At 40.4% G+C, this 24,399-nt stretch overlaps 1 protein-coding gene across 5 annotated transcripts in view; it reads left to right on the plus strand.

Annotated features, from left to right (window-relative positions):
* COL14A1 (collagen type XIV alpha 1 chain) overlaps nt 1–24,399 on the plus strand; it is a 171,095-nt gene that overhangs the window by 61,513 nt on the left and 85,183 nt on the right. For all 5 annotated transcript variants that reach the window (XM_034763530.1, XM_034763534.1, XM_034763533.1 and 2 more), the window contains 11 exons: nt 1,560–1,689; nt 3,300–3,439; nt 5,462–5,588; nt 8,770–8,909; nt 12,299–12,431; nt 14,928–14,999; nt 15,475–15,617; nt 20,795–20,924; nt 22,334–22,456; nt 23,392–23,541; nt 24,231–24,347. In XM_034763530.1, coding sequence (XP_034619421.1) covers nt 1,560–1,689; nt 3,300–3,439; nt 5,462–5,588; nt 8,770–8,909; nt 12,299–12,431; nt 14,928–14,999; nt 15,475–15,617; nt 20,795–20,924; nt 22,334–22,456; nt 23,392–23,541; nt 24,231–24,347 — 1,405 coding nt within the window. The remainder of the gene's footprint in view (nt 1–1,559; nt 1,690–3,299; nt 3,440–5,461; nt 5,589–8,769; nt 8,910–12,298; nt 12,432–14,927; nt 15,000–15,474; nt 15,618–20,794; nt 20,925–22,333; nt 22,457–23,391; nt 23,542–24,230; nt 24,348–24,399) is intronic.

Consider the following 24,399-nt stretch of genomic DNA (forward strand, 5'->3'; position numbering starts at 1 on the left):
TATTTTCAAATTTGTCCTCATCAGTACACAGAAATGCCACAAGTTATAGCTGAGTTAAAGGGAGTCTCTGGGAATGATTCATGAGGCAATATTGTATCATAGCATGAAGGCAAAAACACAAACATAGGAAAAAAGAAATCAAAACACAAATGACTTGATCTTTCTGAAAAATAGATTGAGAAAATCATGAAGTTTTAGTCTTTTTCTTTATAGTTGGACTTTGGAAAGTAAATCAACTTAAATTAGTAAATGTGACATTTCTATGTTTTATTTTCATTCCTTTATGTTTAATAAACATCAAAGGTTTTTTTGTGTGTGTTAGTTTTAGAAAGAATAAAATCATTAATTTAAACTTTGAGTAGAACAAGAACGACAGAGTTAGGTACAGTTCTCGATTAGATAAAATGATAGGCAGAATATTATGTTGTCACTAGAAATATCACTGGACTTTTGGAAACAGCTAATATAGTGCCAGTGCAATCTTAGGGCTAAGATTTAAAATTGTTTTATGCTCCATTGACTGTATGTGAAATTAAGAGTATTTTATATAAGGACTCACTGACAGCATGCAAGTGCATGCAACATTCTGGAAAGGGTGTAGGAAGCCACTGAAAGCTCGACTAGACTTGTGTTCTTTGCAAAATGAGTAGCTATGATCATGTAGCCCTCTTGAAAAATGGGGCCTTATTGAAAGCTAGCTGACATCAGCAAAACTGAGCCTCGCCCTGTCGAAAGATCTTTCAATAAATAAATCAGTCCCGGTTAATGCGGCACCTACTGAAGCAGCTCAAGGGGAAAATGGTACACACCTGAAATAGCAAAAAGCAAAACCAAGCCTCAGCCTGTAGACAGACTTCTGATTAATAAACCAGAGTCCTTTCCCCTCATTGCAATATTCTCACTTCAGCAGTCATTTTGAGGCCATTAGTTTCCACTGAACTGGTATAAAGATTCAACAGTCTCTTAGGCATAGATGCATATTGAAGAGAGGTTGGGGGCTGTTTGTTCTGCTACAACAGAGAACTGTTGTGTTGTTGCTTTTGTGGCTGGTCACCTTTATATTCCCTCCACCTTCATGTTAGGCATTTCCTTGGGGTGTTTGCCTTTTAGACAATGTTAGGCATTTCATTGCTCTATGCAATAACAAAACTGTTCACGCTGGGCCAAGTTCTGTGTTCAGCTACAGCTGATCAATTTCTTTGAGGCAACACAGAGCAAGATTTGACCCTACCAATTTCCCGTTTAACTACAGTGCTCAGAAGCTCCTGTTGTGCAAAGCATTTGAGCACATGCCTAACTTTAAGCGCATGAATAGTCCCATTGACTCTCAAAGGATTGATTTTATGCCTAAAGTTAAGTGCTCTGCTGAATTGGAGCCTAAATGAGCATATTGTAGCCTTTTACTTTTATTCAATGTTATGGCATTTACCAGCTCTATAAAAATATGCTCTATCCCTCTTGAATATACTTTTCTCCTATACAAAAATGTTCCTGGCTTGTTTTCCCCCCCACATGAGCTAGTTTAGAAATAACGTGTCTATTATTCATATTACCTTTAGATGAAAATTGGAGAGGCCTTGACCGATATTGAACTGGATGGGTTATTGCCTAACACAGAATATACGGTCACAGTTTATGCGATGTTTGGAGAAGAAGCTAGTGACCCCCTGACAGGACAAGAAACAACATGTACGTCAGACACATCTGTATTCACTATACAGCAGTAATAAAACTCCAGGAGGTCTTTGTATGTGTGAAAATAGATCTCAGATTTTAAAATCTGTATAGAGGAGGAGATCACACTGTGCATTACGGTTTGGATGAATTGTTCAGTTTCCTGCTGCTGCTATTTCATTTAGACAGAGTACTGTAGATTACAGGACCAGGTATATAATTCTCCACAAAAGGGCATGTTTTCCATAGATCAGATTCTAACACCTTTACTCATGTTGGGTAGTGTCTTGTGCTGTTGATAGCCCTATTGATTTCAGTGGAACTAATTGCACAGGAAGATACTACTCAGCATGAGTGAGGGTGGCAGAAATCTGGCCATATATTATTATTATTATTTATTACCTAGGACTACATTGTGGTTTTGTGGCGCTGCCCTGCCTTTTCCCTCCCTTTTTCCTTTCTCCCTTTTTAGCATCTTGTTTCCCAGAGGGTCCAAGAATGAGTAGCACTAGTTCTTCCTAGCTCACAAGCACTACTATTGAGAGCAGTCCTTGTGCAGCTGCACAAGTGGGAAGGGAGGCGTCTTCCTTTCCGTTGGTCCCCGCGGAAGGGCTGCTCTCAATCTGATACGTGATACCAGATCCTGACCGGCCACCTTTTAAAATGAAAAGTAATGATCAGTTTAGGCTTCATTTGCTGTGAGAACATTATTAGGATCATCTATTTACTTTTCTTCTTCAATTAATATATTTAGTCATTATTTACATATTACCATTGGGGCACATGGCTCTTCACAGACAACTGTACAATCTAGAACAGGTAGCTAACACAGCAAATTAAGACATCAGATGGTTGGGGATGGAAGGGAATAAATGCAGTGACAAGATGGAGAAGGCAGGGAAACCCTCTTATAAGAGAGTAAAGTTCTCTTGGATCGTGATGGAGGAGTGCAAACCAAAGAGATCCAGAATTAATAATACATGAAGCACCAGGAAGTGACCTGTGAGAGGCCGGGTTGCTGTTCTTGGACCATTGTTGTTTCTCCTTAGCTATAAACATCACCCAGCATTGTCTGTTTCTTGATTAGATGACTTTTTAAACTACCATATAATCATTTAAAAGATGCCATTTCCACTAACAAACACATGGAGCACAGATACAGTTAACACAAATCAATTTACAAATCCAAAGTCAAAGGTGGGGAAAATGTTGTACAGTATAAATCCAACTCTGCTATCCAGCAACAAGCAGGATCCCCACTTCCATTTCTTTCCATTTCAATTGAATATTTCTTTCAATATTCAACAGTGAGGATGGCTCTTATACTTGCCAATGCTTTAGCATCTGATTCAGCAAAGCAGTTAATCACATACTTAATTTTAAGCACAAATGCAATCCCATTGAAATCAATGGCACTACACAGCTTAGATTTAAAGATGTGCTTAAGTACTTTCCTGAATAGTGGTCTAAACTGAAAAGGGTATAGAAACAAGATTGTCAGTCATATTGCTTAATATTATAATTTTTAAAACAAAGTATTTCATGTTCATTGTCAAGAGAGAATGCTTTGTGGATGAAATAAAAGACAGAACTATTTTCATGACTGTAATTATTTATTTTTCAAGTGCCTTTAAGTCCACCCAGGAACTTGAGATTTTTGGACATTGGACACAGCACTTCCAGGATAACATGGGAACCTGTTTCCGAAAAAGTAAATGGTTATCGTATTATGTATGTTAAAACTGATGGGACAGAAACCAACGAGGTAAGCAGTTAATAATGTACCATATTCTTATTTTTAAGTGTAATTTCTGTAAACAAATCAGATCTTTCAAGCTGTAACAAAAAATGTACTTATAATTTTCAAACTCTGTGCATGGAACATTATGCTTTATACAGGGCATGTATTCAGAGTGCGTCACACACATGTGGGATCTGATCCTGCAAAACCTTACTTGCATGAGCACTCCTTCCTTATGCACATAGCAAAGTGAATGGAACTATTCCAGTGAGTGTTTGTAGGATCTGACCTTTGACCTAAGTGGACAGTATCAAAAATACCTGAGGATAAGACCAGATAATGAAGGTCCCAGACTTCTGTGGGTTCTGAGTTTAAGCTCATTTTTAAAAGAAATTTACCAAAAACTTGGCTGCCTGAGATTTTACTACATTTTGTTAATTTTATTGCTATAGTTACATGTAAGCAGAAAAACTGACTTCCAACAGAAGTAGGATTTGGCTCAGAATAGGTATGAGTGTTTTCTTTAGGCAGGATATCACTTGACTGTAACAACCTATTTCAGCTTGGACTCTCAGGGTATGTCTACACTGCAGTCAGATACCCGTGGGCTGGCCCATGCCAGCTGATTCGGGTTCATGGAGCTTGGGCTGCAGGGCTGTTTAACTGCAGTTTAGACTTCCAGGCCCAGGTTGGAGCCGGGGCTTTAGGACCCTGCAAGGTGAGCCTGAATCAGCAGACCCGGGGGCAGCCATGGGTTTCTAATTGTAGTGTAGACATTCCATTAGTTATAATACTTAGTTTACCAATCTGACAACATCTGCATTGTAACTAGAAGAGCTTTCCTTATAGCTTTCACCAGCATATGCACCATTAGCAGCCTCTCTAAATGGAATGAAATATCTTAATACAAAAATCAGACAAAATATATGAAAAATGTTTAAATAAATAGTTGCAGTAAATGGAGCCAATCATATAAACAGACCAGATCCTGTGCAAATAAAATATGATATAAAAGCCTCTGACATTAGCCTGTGGCTATGACTATTTAGAGTTATCAGTTCTTTCTTACAAATGGGATAAATATCCATATTAAACTGAGACAGGTTACCCGCAAGTTTGGAAGACAATGTAACTCATGGGTGACAAAGCTCTGAGTAGTTTTTCCATGTCTTTAAACATTTGTCAATAAATTAAACTTCACTTAATCCAATTCTGTAGTTTATTTATAATCTGGGCATCTCTGAGGTTTTTAATGTCTGTCTAAATTCATCACCATGCATACTTTATATGGTGAGACCATGATATATAATGTTTGGTGATGTATATTCTGCAGTTTTCTTGCTCATAAAATAGGTGGTATATTTTTTCCAGTTTGCTGGTTTTGTGTCTTGTTCTTTGTGCCCTGATCTGACATGACATTGAATGCCCTGATATACAGCTAGGTTATGCAGCTTTCTGAGGTTTTTGTCCCCATAATGCCATGTTAAATGTATTCTGGCAGAAGACCAAAGAAAACTGTCATCATTTTTTATTAGAGGGAGAAGGGGTGTGTGTGTGAGGTAATATCTTTTATAGGATCAACATCTGTTGGTGAAAGAGACAAGCTTTCACCAACAGAAATTGGTCCCATAAAAGATATTACCTCACCCACCTTTTATCTTTAATATCCTGGGACCATCATGGCTAAAACAACTCTGTGAACATCTTTTTATGATAAATATTAAACATAAAGTGCTCATCTGTCAGAAATGTCTTTATACTTGTGGCTTCTCTAATTCTCCCTTCCTCTAGTTTTCTACCTCCAGTTTTCTACAATCTAGACTATCTCATTTTTAATAGGTTTTGATAACCTTGACTTTACCTTCATTCATAATGTAAATGTTGCATATAATTATATAATTTGTGGCTCTTTTCATAATTGCATGGCATTCTCTGTCCATATCCATTACTAGCCAGCCGAATTGCAGGCACTGATAACGTAAAGGGGCTTTGTTTCCTGTATTCCTAGCACATGGCAGTATCTATTACAAATTATTAATTCTGCAGGTGGAAGTTGATCGCATTTCAACATACACCCTGAAAAGGCTGACATCCCTTACAGAATATACTGTTGCCATTTTTTCCCTCTATGATGAAGGACAGTCTGAGCCGCTGACTGGCAGCTTTACTACAAGTAAGTCTAACTGCATATTTGAAGGCTTTCCAAGAACACCTTTGATATTCACTTACTGTTTTGGAAAGCAAGACCAGTAACTGTGATACTCTCCAACAGTGATTTCAAAATATCGGGATGTTTTTGCTTTTTTATTCATTTGGGGAGCATTATGCCACTAAAACGTAGACAAATAGCATCTCCGCTGTCAGATTACTCGGTGTTTATAAAAAGTAAAAATTTAAGGACTGGAAGGCTTAGTAAATCTAAAATTACTGAACTAAACTTTTTTTTTTGCTTTTTTAGTCCATGTAAATTTCTTCGTAGAACCTGCAATGTAGTACCCATTTTTTGCAATCTCTCATCTAGCAGTGTAAAGTAGTCGGAAGTTTGCACTCATTCCCTGGAAATGAGTATCTGCATTCTTCTTTCATGAGAAACTTTTTAGTCCTTCAACTTTTTATGTCCTGACTATGGGACCAAAGCTGCAATCCTTGCTTATGTGAGTAATCCATGACATCATTAAAATACTCATGTGATCAAGGATGTAAAGGTTGCAGGAGCAGCAATATTTTGTATCCTTTATTTCTAGTAAAGTAGTAAAATAATTTTTTGGCAGAGCTTGCCAGACCATACACTCACTTTGATGGCATTTCTCCATATGTCTTTGTGTCACATGATAACATTTGAATGCTACAGCAGGTCAATTCCAAGATTTCAGTGAATGTTCTAGGCATCAGTGGCCACAACTCTACTGATTTTTGGGGAAATTAGAAAACGAAAAGGAGGGAAAAGAGGAGGCACAGTCAAGCCCTGTCATCTATTTAGCAAGCCATAGCTTCAAGCACCTCTGCACTTGTCTGTAAATCAAATAACTGGTTGATGGCACCCATTACTGTCTAGCATAACAATACCCCTCAGTCATCACTGCTCCTCCTCCCAATGGAGTTTAAAATGTTGACATCCTGAACTACTCATCTCCAAAGCAAAAAATAACTGCGGGGCAGGGGGAATGGTGCCTGGCAGGCACACACAACCCCTGTGTGTGTGTGAGAATGGAAGACCCTGGCACAGGGGGAAAGGAGAGAAGGGGGCATGAGGAGAAATGGGTGCACATACAGCCTTTGCCATGACAGGGGGGTAAAATGGAGGACGTAGGCATGGGGGGAAGTGGGAGCAATGAGGGGGCACACAGAACCTCTGATACGGGGAAGATTGGAGGGGATTGCAGGGAGTCCCTGAAATAGAGGGGGATGGGAGGGTGGCACACAGTGAGCTTGTGAGGTGAAATGGAGGGATGCAAGGAGCTGCTGGTGTGTGCAATGAACTCGGCCTACACAAGCTACCAACCATGGGCAGTGGGTATAATAGGCCGGGGAGGCTTCGCTCCGCCTCTTCCCCTCCCTGCTGCTCCGCCCCTTCCCTGAGGTCCCCACTGCTACCTGGTGAGTCCCTCCTCTCCTGCCCCCCTCTCTGGAGGTGCTCACCATGTCCCTCCTTTCCTGAAAGACCCCCCATCCCCACCCTCACCATGTCCCTCCTCACACCCCCGCCCCCGCTGGGGAGGAGGGTGGAGGAGAGGAGGGATACAGTGAGCGGCAGTGGCAGGGCTAGGGTGACCAGATGTCCCGATTTTATAGGGACAGTCCCAATTTTGGGGGCTTTTTCTTATATAGGCACCTATTACCCCCCCACCCCTCCGTCCCGATTTTTCACACTTGCTATCTGGTCACCCCAGGCAGCACTGAGCGGGGAGGGGGCAGGGCCTGAGCCGAGTGGGGCTGGAGTATGGGCAGGACGAGGCAGGACAGGGAGCTAGCCTCCCACAGGGGAAGCTTCACCTGCTGGCCATGCTACCAAATAGTGACACCCTTGTTAAAAATAAGATAAAGGGCCTGATCCAGCGAGGTGCTGAGCAGTTTTGGAGGGGTGCTGAACGCCCTCCATTCCTGTGCACTCATAACACGAAGGGATTTCCATTTGCCCACAGGAAGAAGGTAATGAATTGCAAAAGTATATAAAAACCACATTTTATGTTCACAAAGAACATACATATCTCATGTAATAAGCTCTCATTTGTTTTACGAGTCAAGCCTCAAATCTCAGAAGGAGGTTTTGAACCAGACTGACATTTATTAATCTATCCAGGATTTGCATTTATGACTTAAGATGTAAAAGGATTTTTCTCTTCCACAGATTTGTCTGCTCTCTCCACATGCTGTGATGAAGAATTGTGGCCTCTAAACAGCAGTACTATCAGGAATCAAGTTACAGGGCTAGAAAATCCAGTGTTGCTGGCACTGTTAACTAAGAGATGTATACACAGCAAAAAAAGACTCTCAGCAGAGTCAGTTGACTCAGGCAATGGGGACTCACACTGCGGGGTGAAAAATAGCAGTATAGATATTCCAGCTTGGGATAGCGCCCAGCCTCTTAGACCCTCACCCATCGCTGGGTTTCAGAGCTCAGGTTCTTGCCCGAGCCTGAATAGTTATTTTTAGCCCGTCAGCGCCAGCCTACGTCTAGTAACCCGAGCTCTGAGACTCATTGCCCTGGGGATTTCTATTTATTTATTTATTTTTGCGGTGTAGATGTCCCTTAAGTACAGTTTTTCTGAGCAAAGTAATGTTTTCATAAAACAATAATACCAATAACATTTCCCAGTAGCAGCCGTGTTAGTCTGTATCCGCAAAAAGAACAGGAGTACTTGTGGCACCTTAGAGACTAACAAAGCTTTCATGGGCTTCTGCCCACTTCTTTGGATGCATATAGAGTGCACATATATAGGCTTCGAGACACTATCATAATATAATTAATAACAGGGTGATAATAATGTTGCTCACTCTATGGCTAAGTAAGTATATCAGGGTGAAAATACCTAGCCTCCTTGAGAATCACCAAGTGAGAGTATAACCAGAGGTACCTTTGATATCTATCCCCTATGTTCTATTTTGTGTAGGTAGCTATAGCTAAAAAAGTCACAGTTATAGAGTTTAAGGCCAGAAGGGCCCAGCAGATCATCTAGTCTGATCTCTTATATATCACAGGCCACCACCATCACCCAGCACCTGCACACTAAACCCAACAACTGAAATGAGACCAAAGTGTTACAGCCCATAAAGGGCTTGTTGAATATCACCATTTTGTGTAGTTTTAAGATTTTTATAAATTTTAACTTCCTCTTCATAACATTGTTTTGCAGAAAAAGTTCCAGCCCCACAGTATTTGGAAATAGATGAAGCATCAACAGATAGTTTTAGAGTCAATTGGAAGCCCATCTCCTCTGATATTGCTCGCTACAGATTGGCATGGACCCCACTGAATGGGGGTGCATCTGAAGAGGTGAGTTTTCTTGACTCTCGTAGGGCCTGGTATGGATGCTTCACAAATGGAAGAGGAAATACATTCCACTTTGAGAGGCCCAATGCTGTAGAAAATATATTGCCAACTAAGCAAAGCAAAATCCCAGTGACCTGATGCGTGGCAGTTTGACTTATTCAGAGGACAGCCTGGCTTACCATGAAGCCCTCCAAAATTAAACTGAACCAATGTTTCAGCATCTCTTTGTAGATAAACCCGGAGGGAAGAGAACTCATGGAAATTGACTATCTAATCTCTAATGCGCCAATTACCATAGAACCTGCCTTCCATTCTCTGTTACTCCCAATTCTTGGAATGCTCAAATTCTTCCGCTTCCCAGTGAAAAAGATGAAGGTAAAACAAGATGATCACTCCAGGGGAGGGTGGGTGACGTGCCCAGCAAAGGGATGAGAATATGTTCTAGATTTGTTTAATCAATTGGAAACAATAAAACTTCCTATAAAACCATAGATTCAAAACATTTGACAAACAAAGTTTACACACAATTAATAAATTACAGTGGTATCCTGTGTTTCTGTTTCTCCTCTTTCCCCTTTCTCTCCCGGTGCTCTACTTTTAGCTCTAGATCATCATGCATCTCTTTCTCTATAGCTGTGCTTGTGCTCAGGCAACATTTTCATCCTTTTAAAATGTGTTGTTTTGTTCTCTAGTTCAAGATTTTTTTCTTTATTTATCCTTTCTGCTCATATTTTTAACCTTTGTTTGTCTACCTTTCATCTCTCTGTGTCCCATTCTCTCTCCATCCCTTTTTCTCTGTTCACTGTTTGCCCAGTTTCTCTCCACTTACTCTTTTCTCATTCATCCACTTTTCTCATTCATCCTCCTACTAATGTAGTGAAACTGGGGCTTTTCTGGAAAATATACTTGCCCTATTTCTGTCTTCCCGCACCTGCCGGAGATGCTCGTGTGCACGATGAGATGAATTTGGAGGATAAGCAAGTAAAAAGAAGGAATTTGTAAGTGAGCTAGTTGATAGGCCTGTTATGTACTGGAGTTCCCCTGCTTGTGAGATGGGTTAGGGGTCCCCTTTTCCTGGACTCACTTTTTACTACGTTTATTTCAAGTACCTATCCTGAAAATGTGGTTGCCAATGAGTCTCTTTGACTGCTGTGTATTTTGGATTGGTCCTTATTATTGTATCCTCGTATTGTTTTTTAAATCACTTTGTATTGGTATATATTTATAAAATTATCATGAAATATCTGCAGATCTGGGGTTCTTCTCTCATCAGGATGAATGGTTCATTCATTGGAAAATGCTGCAGGGCGACAATATTTTTACATTTTAAAATATAAAAAATACCCAGGCTCCTTCCTTGTTCTCCTCAGTTGATCTTTGTAATGAGGTCAGGCCAAGGATAGCACAATACCTCCAGGCTGCTGCCTCTTTAAACTTCTTTCCCAGCTGCCGTATCAGGCATGCAGTAATACAGCACACCCACCTTCGCTCCCAAGAGCTGTTGCCATTTAACTGGGTAGAGCTATGGAGCCAAATTCTGAGAGTGATGTGAAAGGTTTTGTAAGTGAGGCCTATTTACACCAACTCTGCCAATGTGTAACAGAGTCTAGGCTGGTGTAACTTACCCAAAGTGCTGGAATAAGATTTTAAAATGTGCATGATCAAAGATAGCTCCCTGTGGGTGTTAGAATAGGGGGTGCACATTATTATACCCTCAAGTTAGTTGATTTGCTTGTTACACTCCTCTCTTCTGGTCTTTTGGCTTGTTAGCTGCACCAGCATAGACTGCCTGAGGTTCTTTTAGGCTCAATGATCCAGAGTAAGTGTGTGTGTGTGTGTGTGTGGTGTAAATTACACATTGGTAAGTGATGTGAGTCAGATGTAAGTTAGCAAGTCCAAGTGAGTCTTGGGTGTCTAAGATGGTTTGACATGCATTATGGGTGGGTGGGGGGAGCTGGAAGAAGGTGTTAGTTATAAGAGCTTAGATCCATGTAGACTCACTCAGACTTACGTCTGAATTTTGCCTAAAAGTATCTGTTTGAGCAGGGTGCCAGTTCAATGTTCTGTACCTCAGAAGACCAGACCCATTCCCCGCTGACTTGGGAACAGTCTCTATTTCTGCAGAGCCCAGGAGGCTGTGATGCTTTTGTGGGCCATTAGCCACCACAGCAAATGTTTCCTGGATTTGCGCCTCTTTGTTTATTACGAAACGTTCACACTGCAGCATGTTTTTATGCACAGAATAAAGATATTGTGCTATTTATACTGATTGAGTGCTTCCAATACACTGTATGCTGAACAAATTGCTTCCCACTTCACTTGGTTCTCATTACTGGGGTGGTTTTGTTTCCCTTCAGATGATAAGATGAGTGTCCATCCCTAAAAGTCTGCCAGTGTTGCCTCAGGGAGTCATATCAATATTTGCAGTCTGGCCTAAACGCACTATCCCAAACCCACTTGCCATCCCAGTTCACCAGAACCATTCTTCACTTCCCCTCATCCTGGGGTCAGTCTTGTACACCCCTCTCCAGCTCTCAGTCCCCCTGTATCCACTGTTAGCCATTGAACTGCCCAATTCCATTTTTAAACATGAAGAAACAGGGAAATCCCCACACAAAAACTTTATCATATAGTTAATGTTGCTCAAATTCATTCCTTGCCAATGCAATCACTAAAAATAAAGGAGATCCCCACTTAAGACAGTCCATGCTTTCCCAACCACACATCGTCATATCCAAACACACCCATAGTCTTCAGCGCAGCAACAAAAACTACCTTTCATTTCCCTCCTACAAAACACTCACTTCCTCAAATTCACCCTCAAATACAGAATCTGAACTCTGACCTTGTAATTTCTTAGATTGTAATAACACATTCTTGGTTTTTCATCTACAAGTATGTGTATTGGTAAATTACCTTAATTTTGCAGAGGTTAGAGCTAAAGTTCTGTGATTAAGTGAAACATTGAGGAAATGGATGTGTGTTTTGTGAGAACTTGTACTTTGGAGTCGAAAGGGTCCAAGGCTGCTGAGTTGACTAATGTGTTTTGGTATCATGATGTTTGAGTTAGGCCTCTGGGGGTCAGTTCCTTGAGTTTTAGTGATTGCTTTCAAATTAAACAAACTTGATCAGCCTTCACTGTAAGCTAACGTTATTTGTGTGGATCATAGTATAAGGTTACATGGCAGAACAATAAAACTGGCAATAGAATACCTCTAATCTCGATCTATGAACTGAACAAATTATTAGTGAGTAGTTTGGAATATCTGGCTGTATATTTTAGGTGCTGAAATTCTATCTTTCCTATAATTCAATAAAGTTTTTATGAAATTAATCAAATATAACAGTAAAAAATGGGAAATGGTTTCTCTAGATATTGCTCTATTTTTTAGGTTGTCTTAGATGGAGACAAGGACACGCATGTTGTTGAGGGTTTGTTACCCGATACGGAGTATGAAGTTTCTTTGCTGGCAGTTTACAGTGATGAAAGTGAAAGTGATGTTGTTGCCGTTCTTGGAACTACACGTAAGACAAAAACTAATGGTTGTATTGTTTTAAAGAGCTTTATATACTTTAAAGTATAATGTACGAAGCTTATGTTTAAAATATAGCCTGTCCCTTGCTTCTAATACTGAAAAATACGATGCATCATCAAGGCTTTGGAGACATATTTTGTGCTTGTATTTAATATTGTGTGGAAGAAGGCATCCAGCCTGGAAAGAAGGTTTGGCTGCCCTTCCAGCTTAAGTAGCATTAGACTGTCTCTGGTTACACATCTTTGGCTCAGAGATTATTTAACATTCTTTGGTCCTAGGTGTCAATATTTATTCTGGGGGCGGGATATTTAATTAAAAGCTATATTCGATTTAGTTCTGGAATGAAAATATTTTAATGTAAATACTTTTCAAAAACATAATTAGAAATATTTGACATTTACTGCATATCTTTCTCAGCCACACATTTGTAATTTAATTGAAATCAGTGGAGTTGCACTGATTTACACCAGCTGAGGATCTGGCCCTGGATCAGTTGCCTGTGCAACTGTCACTGAAGTCAGAAGAAAACCTAGATGGCTTATAGTGGGCATTGTGGCCATTTCCAGCTTGGGTGTTTAAAGTCTCTACTTCATGTAGGCATTTAAGCACATGATTAAATCCATTGCTATGCACCAAAGGAGGACTTGCTTTGCTTAAAGTGCGTTGCTGAACTGAGATGAATTACTGACTCAAACCAGCACCTACACTAAATCCGTATTTAGGTGTAGTTTTCTGTATCTGAAAAAATCTCTACTACACTCCCAATCTGAAATGTGAACGTTGCCCTAACAGCCTCGATCTGTCTGTCCATCCATTTCTTTCTTTTCTTACCTGTCTGTCTCCGTCCATCTTTTCCATATTTCTTTCTTTCAGTCTGTCTTTCTTTTACCCAACCACCTTTGTGTCTAATCAGTGCTTCCCTTTCTTACCCATCTCTAAAAGTTTATTCTGAAAGTTTAAAACTCTACTTCTGGGGCAATCTACAAGCTATTTTTAGCCCTGCAGAATCAGGCAGAATCTCTAAATTATGATGCTTATCTTAACAAAGTCCCTTTTCTTTGCAGCAGGCATCTCTCAACATGAAAAATAAATATTCATGGACCGCTGTGCTTTGTTTCTAACAAATCAGTCTTCTGTGGTTTTAATGGGAGGATGTTGTTCTTTTGTGCTCAATAAAGCCCTTAGGAAAGAAGAGTAAAGGAGCTTGCACAACAATTTCTTTTCTTGACTATCAAACAGATTTATTAGCAGGCAAGATTATTAATTTTTTGACCAACTGTATAATGGTGATATCCCTATGAACTATTTCTGAAAACTAGCTTCGGACAGTGTTGCATTACATAGAGTAAGCTGTGAATTGGTGCGTATCCCTTTTGTTAAGTAAGAAAATACAAAAAAATCATCAGACAACATTCTTTAGAAGTTTACACACATTTTCTTTTCTTTTTTGGGCAGTGACTTGGTTAAATTGAAACTGTATTCTCAGTTGTAAACAGGAAAATTTGATTCAAATCAAGGAATACAGACTTATTTAGTAAACTTTGGCTTGATCCTGCAACCCTTACTTAGGCAAGAAATCTATACCCATGCAAGTAGTCCGTGCATCAGTACTGCTGCTATTATGTTTAGCTTTGTGTGGCTTGAAAGCTTGTCTGTCTCTCTAATGTCCTGGGACTGACATGGCTATGACAGTGTATAGCAACAACAATGTAATTTGTTGGCCTTGCTGGCAACCTTGTTGATTGTCTCAGCAGACAAATTAAATATAAGAATGGGCATGAAACCTGCCCTACCCTCCTAACACTTGAAGGGTGATTCTAGTGGTGGTTGGAAGCTGAAACTAGACAAATTCAGATTAGAAGTAAGGTGCAGATTTTTAACAGTGAGGGTAATTAACCATTGGAACACTTTAGCAAGGGGAGAAGTCTTTAAATCATTGTCTTTCTGGATGTCTTTCTGTTGTTCAAAGAGAAGTCATGGGCATAGGCGCCGGCTTCTTCCGGGCCCAGGGGATGTTCAACCCTGTGCTCTGCCCCAAGTCCTGCCCCCTTCGCCCAAGACCCAACCCCCGTCCCACCTCTTCTTGCCCCTGCTCCTCCCAGGCCCTGCCCCCACCCCCTTCTCCGAAGTCCCACCCCCGCCCTGCCTCATCTCATCCTGCCCCACTTTTTCCCACTCCCATCCCCCCTCTTTCTACCGCTACACATATGACTCTTTTTTGCTTCTAATTTGACTAGGATGTACATAATATCTTCCACTGTTTCATTCTCTTCAGAATATCATCTTATACATTGAATGTAGTGCTCTTGAAAGGTCCTCAATAGACTCATTTACTTAAAATTAAGGGGTACATGAGGGTAGGTAAGTTGGCTCAGGGTCATAGTTATAAATAGCAGAAAATATTTCCATAACTGGCATTAAAAGAGCCTAACAAATGGCTTCCAGATCTTTCTGAAATGTTAATGAATAGAGTATTTTTTTTCAGTTGCAAGGACCACTACAGTATCTACCACCCTTGCTACTAGTACTACTGCAACCTCCAGACCCACAACTGCAGGTAAAAGAAATGAATTTCAATAAAATGTACTTTAACGTGTTTTAGGCCCCATACAAAAAAAAAAATTAAAAAAAAAAATCTCATTTTGTTTTCTTGAATGAGACAATTTGCTTCTAAGTATAGGCTGCCTGTCTATCCTAGTGATTTCTATAGCAAACTGAGCTTTTGTACAGGGTTAATTATTCTAAAACCCGTAGAGAGCCAAGGATAGGTGTCAAATAAATAAAACAATGGGGGACATTTATATATTTAGTGCTCCTTAAGATCAGTATCCATTCATTCCTGGTAGCATTTTTGGGTTCATTTCTGTTCCTATTTAAATCCACTGCAAGCCCCAATAATTACTTCCATAAAAATGGGGTGTGGCTATTGTTGCTTGTTGATAATCATTACAAAATATTGTTGAGTGACACATTTCAAAAGACATCTTTTAAATAGGATCTATGACATTCTTTTGAGTTACTTTTGTTTTTAGTTTTTCGAACAGGAATCAGAAACCTTGTTATAGATGATGAAACCACATCAAGCTTGAGGGTGACGTGGGACATTTCAGACTACAACGTTCACCAGTTCAGAGTGACCTACCTCACTAGTAAAGGTGATCGTGCTGAGGAAGTGGTAAGAATGGTCCGCACGATTTTTTCTGTATTACTTAAACAAACGTTCAGAGATCCTATTAGTATTAACAAAGGGCCCAATCCTGCACCTATCCTACATCGAAGTCAGTGGACGATCTGTGTATGGAATTGCTCTCTAAATCTCTAATCCTGCAATCGATGCAGTGCAAGACCTTGTTCAAGCTGCTCCATGTAGGTGAAGCAATCTACCTGTGCATTGTCAAAAATGGGATTAGGGCCCAACTGGCTAAAGATGCTGGACTGTGGGTTAAACTTCTAGGTTAATTGATGCTTAACTGCTGCTGTTCTTGCTTGTGCTATGACAGGCCTCAACCTTTGTAACACAAGTATTTAAGAAAGTACTTTTCATGACTGCAGGGCTAGCTGCACCTCTGTCCCCTTTCTTGTCTCTTAGTGCGGCCCCTCAAGGTTCACGCCTTGTGCCTTCACCTCTTCTGGAGTGGAATTTTGCAATTCCCCCACTCCTAGGCTAGGACCCAGGCTATAGTGCCTTCTGTACTGTGTTTACCTAGCAGTCCTGATTGAGTTCAGGTACCTGTGGTTCTTCCCTTTGGGATCCTGTTTTCACACACTAATTTGTAGGCAGGGCAACCTTTTGGTTGGAGCAGGAGTTTTGTTATGCTTATAAGAAGCACACAGGATCTTTTTCAGGGGAAAAGGCAATACACCGTGTTTATTGAAGATACAACAATTAGCATATCCATTCAATCACACACACACAGTCCCGCCAGTTGATGTTATAGTTACCAGTCCAGAGTCTGGATCAATCTAATGGCCACCTAGGTTGATCAAGGGTAGGTAGGAGTCGGGTTCTGTCGGTCACGACACGATGCTCCGGGGAAGTCTTGGCAGGATGAACCCAAAGTTTCATGGCAAAGCACCCTGTTTATACAGTGATTTTCCTTCCTTGGGACCAATGAGTTTTGCACCGTCATGCTGTAATCAATTGTCTTTTGACGAGTGCTTGTTTTCTTAAATTGTTCTTCTCATCCTTTATCTTGTTCTTTCATCAGTCTCTCAGGGAATTACCCCAGGCTGGTTTTGATCACAGCTATCTTGTCCCCATTGATGGGTGCCTGCCACATCTTTTAGAGTCGTCAGTCTGCCCTCTCTGACATCTCAATAGGGGCATGTTGCAATCTCCTGGTGCCCTTACGTCTGTCCTCGGTTCCTCCCTAGAACATTTGGTCCGGTAATGGCCTGCACACTTATCTTCTAACACACACATTCCTCATTCACACACAAAACAGGATTGATTTACACAAAGAATTTGAACAGGAACATCAAATTGCAATGCAGGAGAAAAGAATCATTGCATTCTTTTATTTATTTCAAAATGCTAAACCTACAACAAAATGGTGACTCTAAAGGTCTGTCACTGCCTTGAAATCAGCTCCAGACAGATTCTGGCTGATGCATCTTTACAATGGCCCATTAGGCCATTCCTTTCTGCTTTCAGAAAGGGTGACTGGCAGAATATGATCAAATCATATACTAACTCATTTAATACATGCTACATTATTATTCTTTATCCTTCATGCTAAATTATACAAAATACAAACAAAATCCTACAACTACAGTTTGGCCTAGTGGTCAGAGGAGAATCAAAGGGGAGAATTGGGAACGTGGTCAGGAGGAAAGCCAATGGTCAGAGCCAGAAGTGAATCAAAGGGCAAAGCCAAGGTCATGGTCAAGAAAAAAAGCCCGTGGTCAGAGCCAGAAGTAAGGAATCAGGAGTTCAAAGATAGGCAGGGACTAGGACTGGAGCAGAGCAGGCAAGGACTGGAGCAAGGACTGGGCAGGAAGCAGGTCTGGTGCAGCTGTGAGTGTACTGCATCTGTACGGGTGTGCGGGGGTGCTGCAGCATCCCCAGGTTTTACGTGGAGCTCCAGCTGCTGGCCCTGCTCCCGGGGCTCCACTATATGCGGGCTCCCGACCCCAGCCTCGGCCTCTGGGTCCCCCCCATCCCGGAGACACAGCCCTGCTCCCGGCTTTCAGCACCCCCACTATTAAAAGTGTTCCAGTGCCACTGACAGTGCTGTTGTTGCTACAGGACGTAAATGGTGATCTGTTGGCGCTCCTGAGCGATCTGGGAGCACAGTCACTTAGTGAGGGTTTATTGGCCCCAGCTGAGCTTATTGTGTTGGTAGGGAACCAAGCCCATAGGCAGCTGAGTTTCTGACACCTGTGACCAGTATAGTGCCAAAACAGCCTTCTGAAATGCAAAGTATTGTTAGTTTGCAGGAGGGGCAAATCTTATTGGAAAAAAGGATTTTTAAACAACAGACATGCATTTAGACTGTATCATATATAAGGTCTTCCCATCCCCTCATGGTAACCTACAGGCTTAACTTCTTCAGGTACTCCCAGTCAGTGTCTGTGTCTCCGTCTGGTTCCTCTGAACAACTACCTCTCTCTGAGGTAGAGACTCCCTTTTTTAAACTGGCTAGAGTTCTTTTGATCTCCTGTGTACCTGGGCCTTTGTCTGCCCTGGCATTGTCCCTTACCAACCCTCAAACGTTTGTGGAAAAGTGGCTACACTTGAGCCATTCTTTCTTTTCTGGCTTTGTTTTCCACCAACAGTCCCCTATTAAACTAAACCAATATATCCATATAGTAAACATCCCAATAAGCAGGTTGATGTACAGTATCCCTAAACTATTGCAGAGGAGCTCCAAGTCTGTCACACTACTCATGGATTGGGATCACAGTAAGAATAACACTTTCAAATTTGGGTGCTTAAGACAGATACATGTGAATCTCCATCAGACATCTCAGTAAGAATGTCCTAATTCTAAGCTGTGCTTTACACCTACTGTTGTCAACTCTCAGTCGTGCAATATTTGGTATTTTTCTTAAAGCCTCATCTCTTGGAGTTATAGGAATACAAGAGATTTTTATCTTTAATTTTTTAATAAAATGTAAGTTTCTAACTCTCATGGTTGGGGGTGGGGGAGTTTGAAAGAGAGAACACTAGAGATTTAAAGACCAGAATACAAAAAGAACCCCAAATTTATTATTTTTAAAATCTCATTATTTTTGAGCCAGTTTCTTAATATTTGGGGGCCCAACTAATGATTTTTGAACACTTGGGTTTGTTAATAATGTATACCTGAGTTTCCTATTGAAGTCAAGTATTAAAATTTGGGCTTAACCGTATACATAAAATAGAGCAAAATGTATCATTCAGGCGTATGTCTCCAAATCATTACTTTAGACTGTAAAAGTGTTCTTTCATGTACAAGCTTCCTTCACTCACATTCTGTAATCTGATGGAGTTCTCATTCATGCAGCTCACTCCTATTTATGTTAACAGGAAATGTTATTGAACATAGTGGTTATTCTTTCATTTTTTCTGTTTTGTTTTTCTTTGACGACTATATTGATAAGAACAGCAAAGAAAGGAATTACTTGAATATATTTTCTACTGAGATATGAATCATGTTATTGTTTCTTTTCAGTTTCATCCATCTTTTGAGGCTTTGTCAGAAAATTACATTTTAACTCTTTGATGTCAAAACAGTAATCTTAAACTGAACCTTTTTAATACAGTGGTTTCTTTTTGGGGCAGTACAAAAAGCTTTATAGATATTGTGACAAAGTTTCTCCTCTATCTTGGTGGGTCCAGAGCTTATTGGCAGATTTTCCTGCCTCAGAGATTCACCATGTGGGTTGGGGAACAGCCCAGAGACCTTCCCCTCTGGAAGAACCCACAGTCCAGGTCAATTGGGAGGAACCCAGGCCTGCCCTCTACTCCAGGTTCCAGCCCAGGGCCCTGTGGACTGCAGCTGTCTATAGTGCCTCCTGTAACAGCTGCATGACAGCTACAACTCCCTGGGCTACTTCTCCATAGCCTCCTCCAAACATCTTCATTATTCTCACCACAGGACCTTCCTCCTGGTGTCTGATAACACTTGTGCTCCTCAGTCCTCCAGCAGCACACCCTCTCAGCTCCTTGCACCTCTTGCTCCCAGCTCCTTACACTCACACCACAAACTGAAGTGAGTTCCTTTTTAAAACCCAGGTGCCCTGATTATCCTGCCTTAATTGATTCTAGAAACTTCTTCTTAATTGGCTCCAGGTGTCCTAATTAGCCTGCCTGCCTTAACTGGTTCTAGCAGGTTCCTGATTACTCTAATACAGCCCCTGCTCTGGTCACTCAGGGAACAGAAAACTACTCATCCAGTGACCAGTATATTTGCCCTCTACCAGACTCCTGTACCCCACTGGTCTGGGTCTGTCACAATATGCATAGCATATATGATACTACAGTACAAGGCAATAGCAAAAATATACAGCATAATGGGCAATATTCTTCTATTTCATCTGATATAGCCAGAGGTTTCTTAAATTCTAATCCCAGATTAACTTTTTTCAGGTCAGTGAAAGCTTAAACCAAACCAATTAGACAATATAGATGTGTCTATGTTTTTAATAGTCAAAAATCAGTTATTACTTAAAAAAATAAAATAAAATTTTAGTAAAGATATTAAAACTCTAGCTATTAAAAATACTTATGAATTTTGAGCTGGATCACATGCCCATAAATGTAAATGGTAAAGCTGTGGGACCCGGCATTTTTGTCCCGATTCAGCAAAGCACCTAAGCAAGTGTTTTAGTCCTACTGAAGTTAAACTAAAACACGTACTTAAGTGCTTCATGGAATAAGGAATAATCCCTAAATTACACCTAGATGGGCCTTAATTAACAGGTACAGTGTTGGGCAATCCCTTTCACACCAAGAGTAAGCAAAATATACAGATGCCCCCACCCTCTATAATGAAACCACTCTTTGGATAGTAATCATGCAGTTAATATAACTGATCTAAGGAATATTTGAAAGTTGTATTGGCTCAGAGATTTAGTACAGAGTGATAGTCCATACATGCAGATACAGCTGTCTATCATAGGCTGGTTCTCTTAGTACATTACTATCTTAGATATGTATAGTGAACAAGTCGGCTGATTATTTAGGGAGGACAACTGTTGTCAAAATAGAGCATCACAAACATATTTAAAATGTAAACCAGCTCATTAGGAATAAATTGCTGTACAGAAGTGGGAGAGGTATATGATGGCAGAGATCATATGTGTTTATAAAAGGATTTAAGAAGCTAATAATCAACCTTGTCTGTTTCTGATGTTCCGACCATCCAGGTGATGGTACCTGGAAGACAAAACAATCTTCTTCTTCAGCCGCTGCTCTCAGATACCGTATACAAAGTTACTGTCACTCCCATCTATTCTGATGGGGAAGGAGTCCGTGTCTCAGCTCCTGGAAAAACCTGTAAGTACAAACCTTCTGTTTCGAGGCAGTCAGAAAGGTATGAGTAAGAGATGTTTTGTTTTGTTATTTTCTCATACTATGCAAACGTTTGATTTCAAGTTAAAACATGGGTTCAATTTAAAAATGGAGAAATATATGAATCAGAACTTTTATACAAGTCCCACTGCATTGACTGATAAACATCTGACTGTTTTTAATCAAGTTTGATTATGTCTTGTGCTGTGACACTGTCAGATAGCAGAAAGGGAGCAAGGCCGGACAGTTCTTGATTAAATTCTAGATAAATTCATGGAAGATAGGTCCATCAATGGCTATTAGCCAGGATGCACAGGGATGGTATCCCGAACCTCAGTTTGCCAGAAGCTGGGAATGGGTGACAGGGCATGGATCACTTGATGGTTACCTGTTCTGTTCATTCCCTCTGGGGCACCTGGCATTGGCCACTGGCGGAAGACAGGATATTGGGCTAGATGGACCTTTGGTCTGACCCAGTATGGCCATTTTTATGTTCTTATGGTTTGGGAGTCCACCACGGAGTCCATGTTCTGTAGAAAGTGATGATGATGATGCCCCAGCCATTATGCTGTTGGAGAGATTTCTTTTGGATGAAATATTTTTTAAAAAGTTCCTGACCATTTGCAGTTGTGAAAGACCCTGTTGAACTTTTCAGCAGAATTGTTATATTAGTTCTAGCCAACATACCAACACAGGTCACTACATTCTCTCTAACCAAATTCCACCTGTGGATAAAATGGAAAAAAGATAGACCTACTGTGCTCTGCTAAACAGCTGGCATGTTCCACCTGATAAGTGGCTGTATTTCAATGGTAGATGAAATTATCTCTGTGCATAATTTGTGTATCACTTTCGGTCCCCAATCCTGCAAGCACTTACAAACATACTTAACTTTAAGTATATGAATAGTCCCATTGACTTCAGTTTAACAAGTGCAAAGCATTTGCAGAATCAGGGCCCAAATTTATAAAGCACCTTGGGATACTTTGAGTTGAAAGGAAATATATACATGAAAGATAATTATCACTGAATTCCCTTTTACTCCTTTTCTTTTACATTAAGGCTGTGTATTAATTTGAAATTACAATACTTATGCGATAGACACAACAGTCCAAATGAATCCTTGCTATAACTCTTTTAGAAACTCCATTTTTTAATTCACTGGCATAATGCCGGGGATGAATTTGACTCAGCAGGTCCAGATCCTCTCTCAGACACATGGTTGTGGCTCCTCTGGGCTTTTGGAAGTTGTGCCTGTGTACCTGGGGGCAGAACTGGTCTCCTTAGCTAGAGTTATGTGTAATCTGGGTTATTATTTATATGCATGTCTATCTTTTATACAAATGCTTGTAAGAGATGCAGATATGGAAGCTCACGATTTGTTTTGCTTTTAGTGCCTCTTTCTGCCCCCAGAAATTTAAGGGTCTCAGATGAGTGGTACAACCGATTACGTATTAGCTGGGATGCCCCTCCGTCACCAACAATGGGTTACAGGATTGTCTACAAACCTATCAATAGTGAGTTTTCAAAATTGGTTGCTTTGGCTTCTATTTTTGCTTTTTCAGTTTTCACATCTACTGCAAAAAGTCCCACATAAAACAAAAAACTATAACTGACGGCAACTAAAGTGCTGAGAGCCTATAGAGATACATTTTCAAAGTAGTTCACAGAGATTTAGACTCAATTTTTCAAAGTGCCCTGTAATTTTAGATGCATTAATTTTTGGATACCGAACTGTAGATATGTAGGATATCTAACTGTAGACTTCATTCACAGTTAGCCAAGCCACACCCCCTCATTCAAATCCCTCTGAAAAACATTTCTTTCATGATGACCATAAGAACTGAGTTTACTGTTATAATGGGGAGGAAATAAAAATTAAAAAGAAAAACACTCCAAGGGCTGAATTCTAAGCTATATCCTAAGCTGTAAGCAGTGAGTTCAGTTAAGATAGACATGGCAGTGTTTGCAGCTCTTTGTCCTGGTGCCAGTTCTACACTGTTCCTGTTCCCAGCCTCAGAGCTCCTTTAAATGATGCAGGTTTGCAATAGCCCTATAGGGACTTGTTTTGTGGGTGGGGATCCCCAGATCCTGTTATGCCTCCAAGCCAAGGGAATCTTCAGCTGCCTATTTAGGGCAGTGCTGAGTCCCCTTTGTTCCACTGGAGCAGCACAAAAGGGGCTTAGCAAGTGCGAATGTCGAGACCTAAATGAATGTCACTGCTGGATTCCTCAGTGTGTGCTGGCTTCCACATGTCTGTCTTCGACTGGAAGCTGCTCTGGTTATGGAGTGTCTTCAATTCTGTGTACTGCACTGAGTGCACCACTGGGGCTAAGCAAATAATAATAAAGCAGTATGTTTAGGAATAAGCCTATTTTTGACCGCAGATTATGATTTGTTTTTTTACTGCCTGATAATTCCTTTAATTATGAAGTATTCTATTCTTTTTCAGTCCCTGGACCAGCACTAGAGACCTTCGTGGGAGATGATATTAACACCATTCTCATTCTAAATCTGTTCAGTGGAACTGAGTATAGTGTTAAAGTATTTGCTTCATACTCAACAGGCTTCAGTGATGCCCTAGCAGGCACAGCCAAAACATGTAAGAATGATTTCATGCTGTTCAGATCTCTATGGACCATTTTTCCATTGTAACTTTAGCTTCACACAACTCCCTGAATGAATTCTCACACGGAATTCTTTTCCTCTTCTATGTATTTTGAGCTAGTTTTGTTTGCTGAAAGGAAAAGCCTTTTTTCATCAGACAGTATAGAGCTTTAAAATGTTTCCTGCTGGAATTCACACAAGACAGGTCATAAACCAGATATTATTTATTATCATTCAACTCTAGTAACTATAAATTTGCTTAATGAAAGTCTGTTTTCTTTTTTCTGATCAGGCAATCCTTTGAAATCATCTGAGTTAGGCTTTACATCATGGAAACCTTAACCTTAAATGCAGCTTTGACAACGGTGTTGTTACATCAATAACATGTTTCCTTTTAAGTGAATTATTAACACTGTTTATTGGCCCTTCTCAAACTCCAGATCTGTGGACTCAGGATGTAGATGCTGTCTTTCTGCTTCCTGTCCTTTATTAGATATTGTTTTGGGGATTATTTTTTATGCAGGGTTTTGCATTACAATTATTTCTTTAAAATTCATTAATAAAAGTGATCGCTCACTTTTTTCACTTTTTCTTCTGATTTTTGGATAATTATATTGCAGCATTTTCTTGTTTTCTGGCATTTTTATTGTAGCAGCGACTATTTGTTTTTATATTCAATTGCAGTGTACTTGGGCGTGACAAATCTGGATACATATCAAGTGCGCATGACTAGTGTTTGTGCCCAGTGGCAGCTTCACAATCATGCTACTGCATACAGGATAGTGACAGAATCGCTTGTCGGTAAGTTAGTACATCGTTACATAGCCACTCTGCTTCATAGTTTGTAGGAGTT

This window comes from Trachemys scripta, chromosome 2 (assembly GCF_013100865.1).
Source record: "Trachemys scripta elegans isolate TJP31775 chromosome 2, CAS_Tse_1.0, whole genome shotgun sequence".
In the NCBI taxonomy this organism is placed as follows: Eukaryota; Metazoa; Chordata; order Testudines; family Emydidae; genus Trachemys; species Trachemys scripta.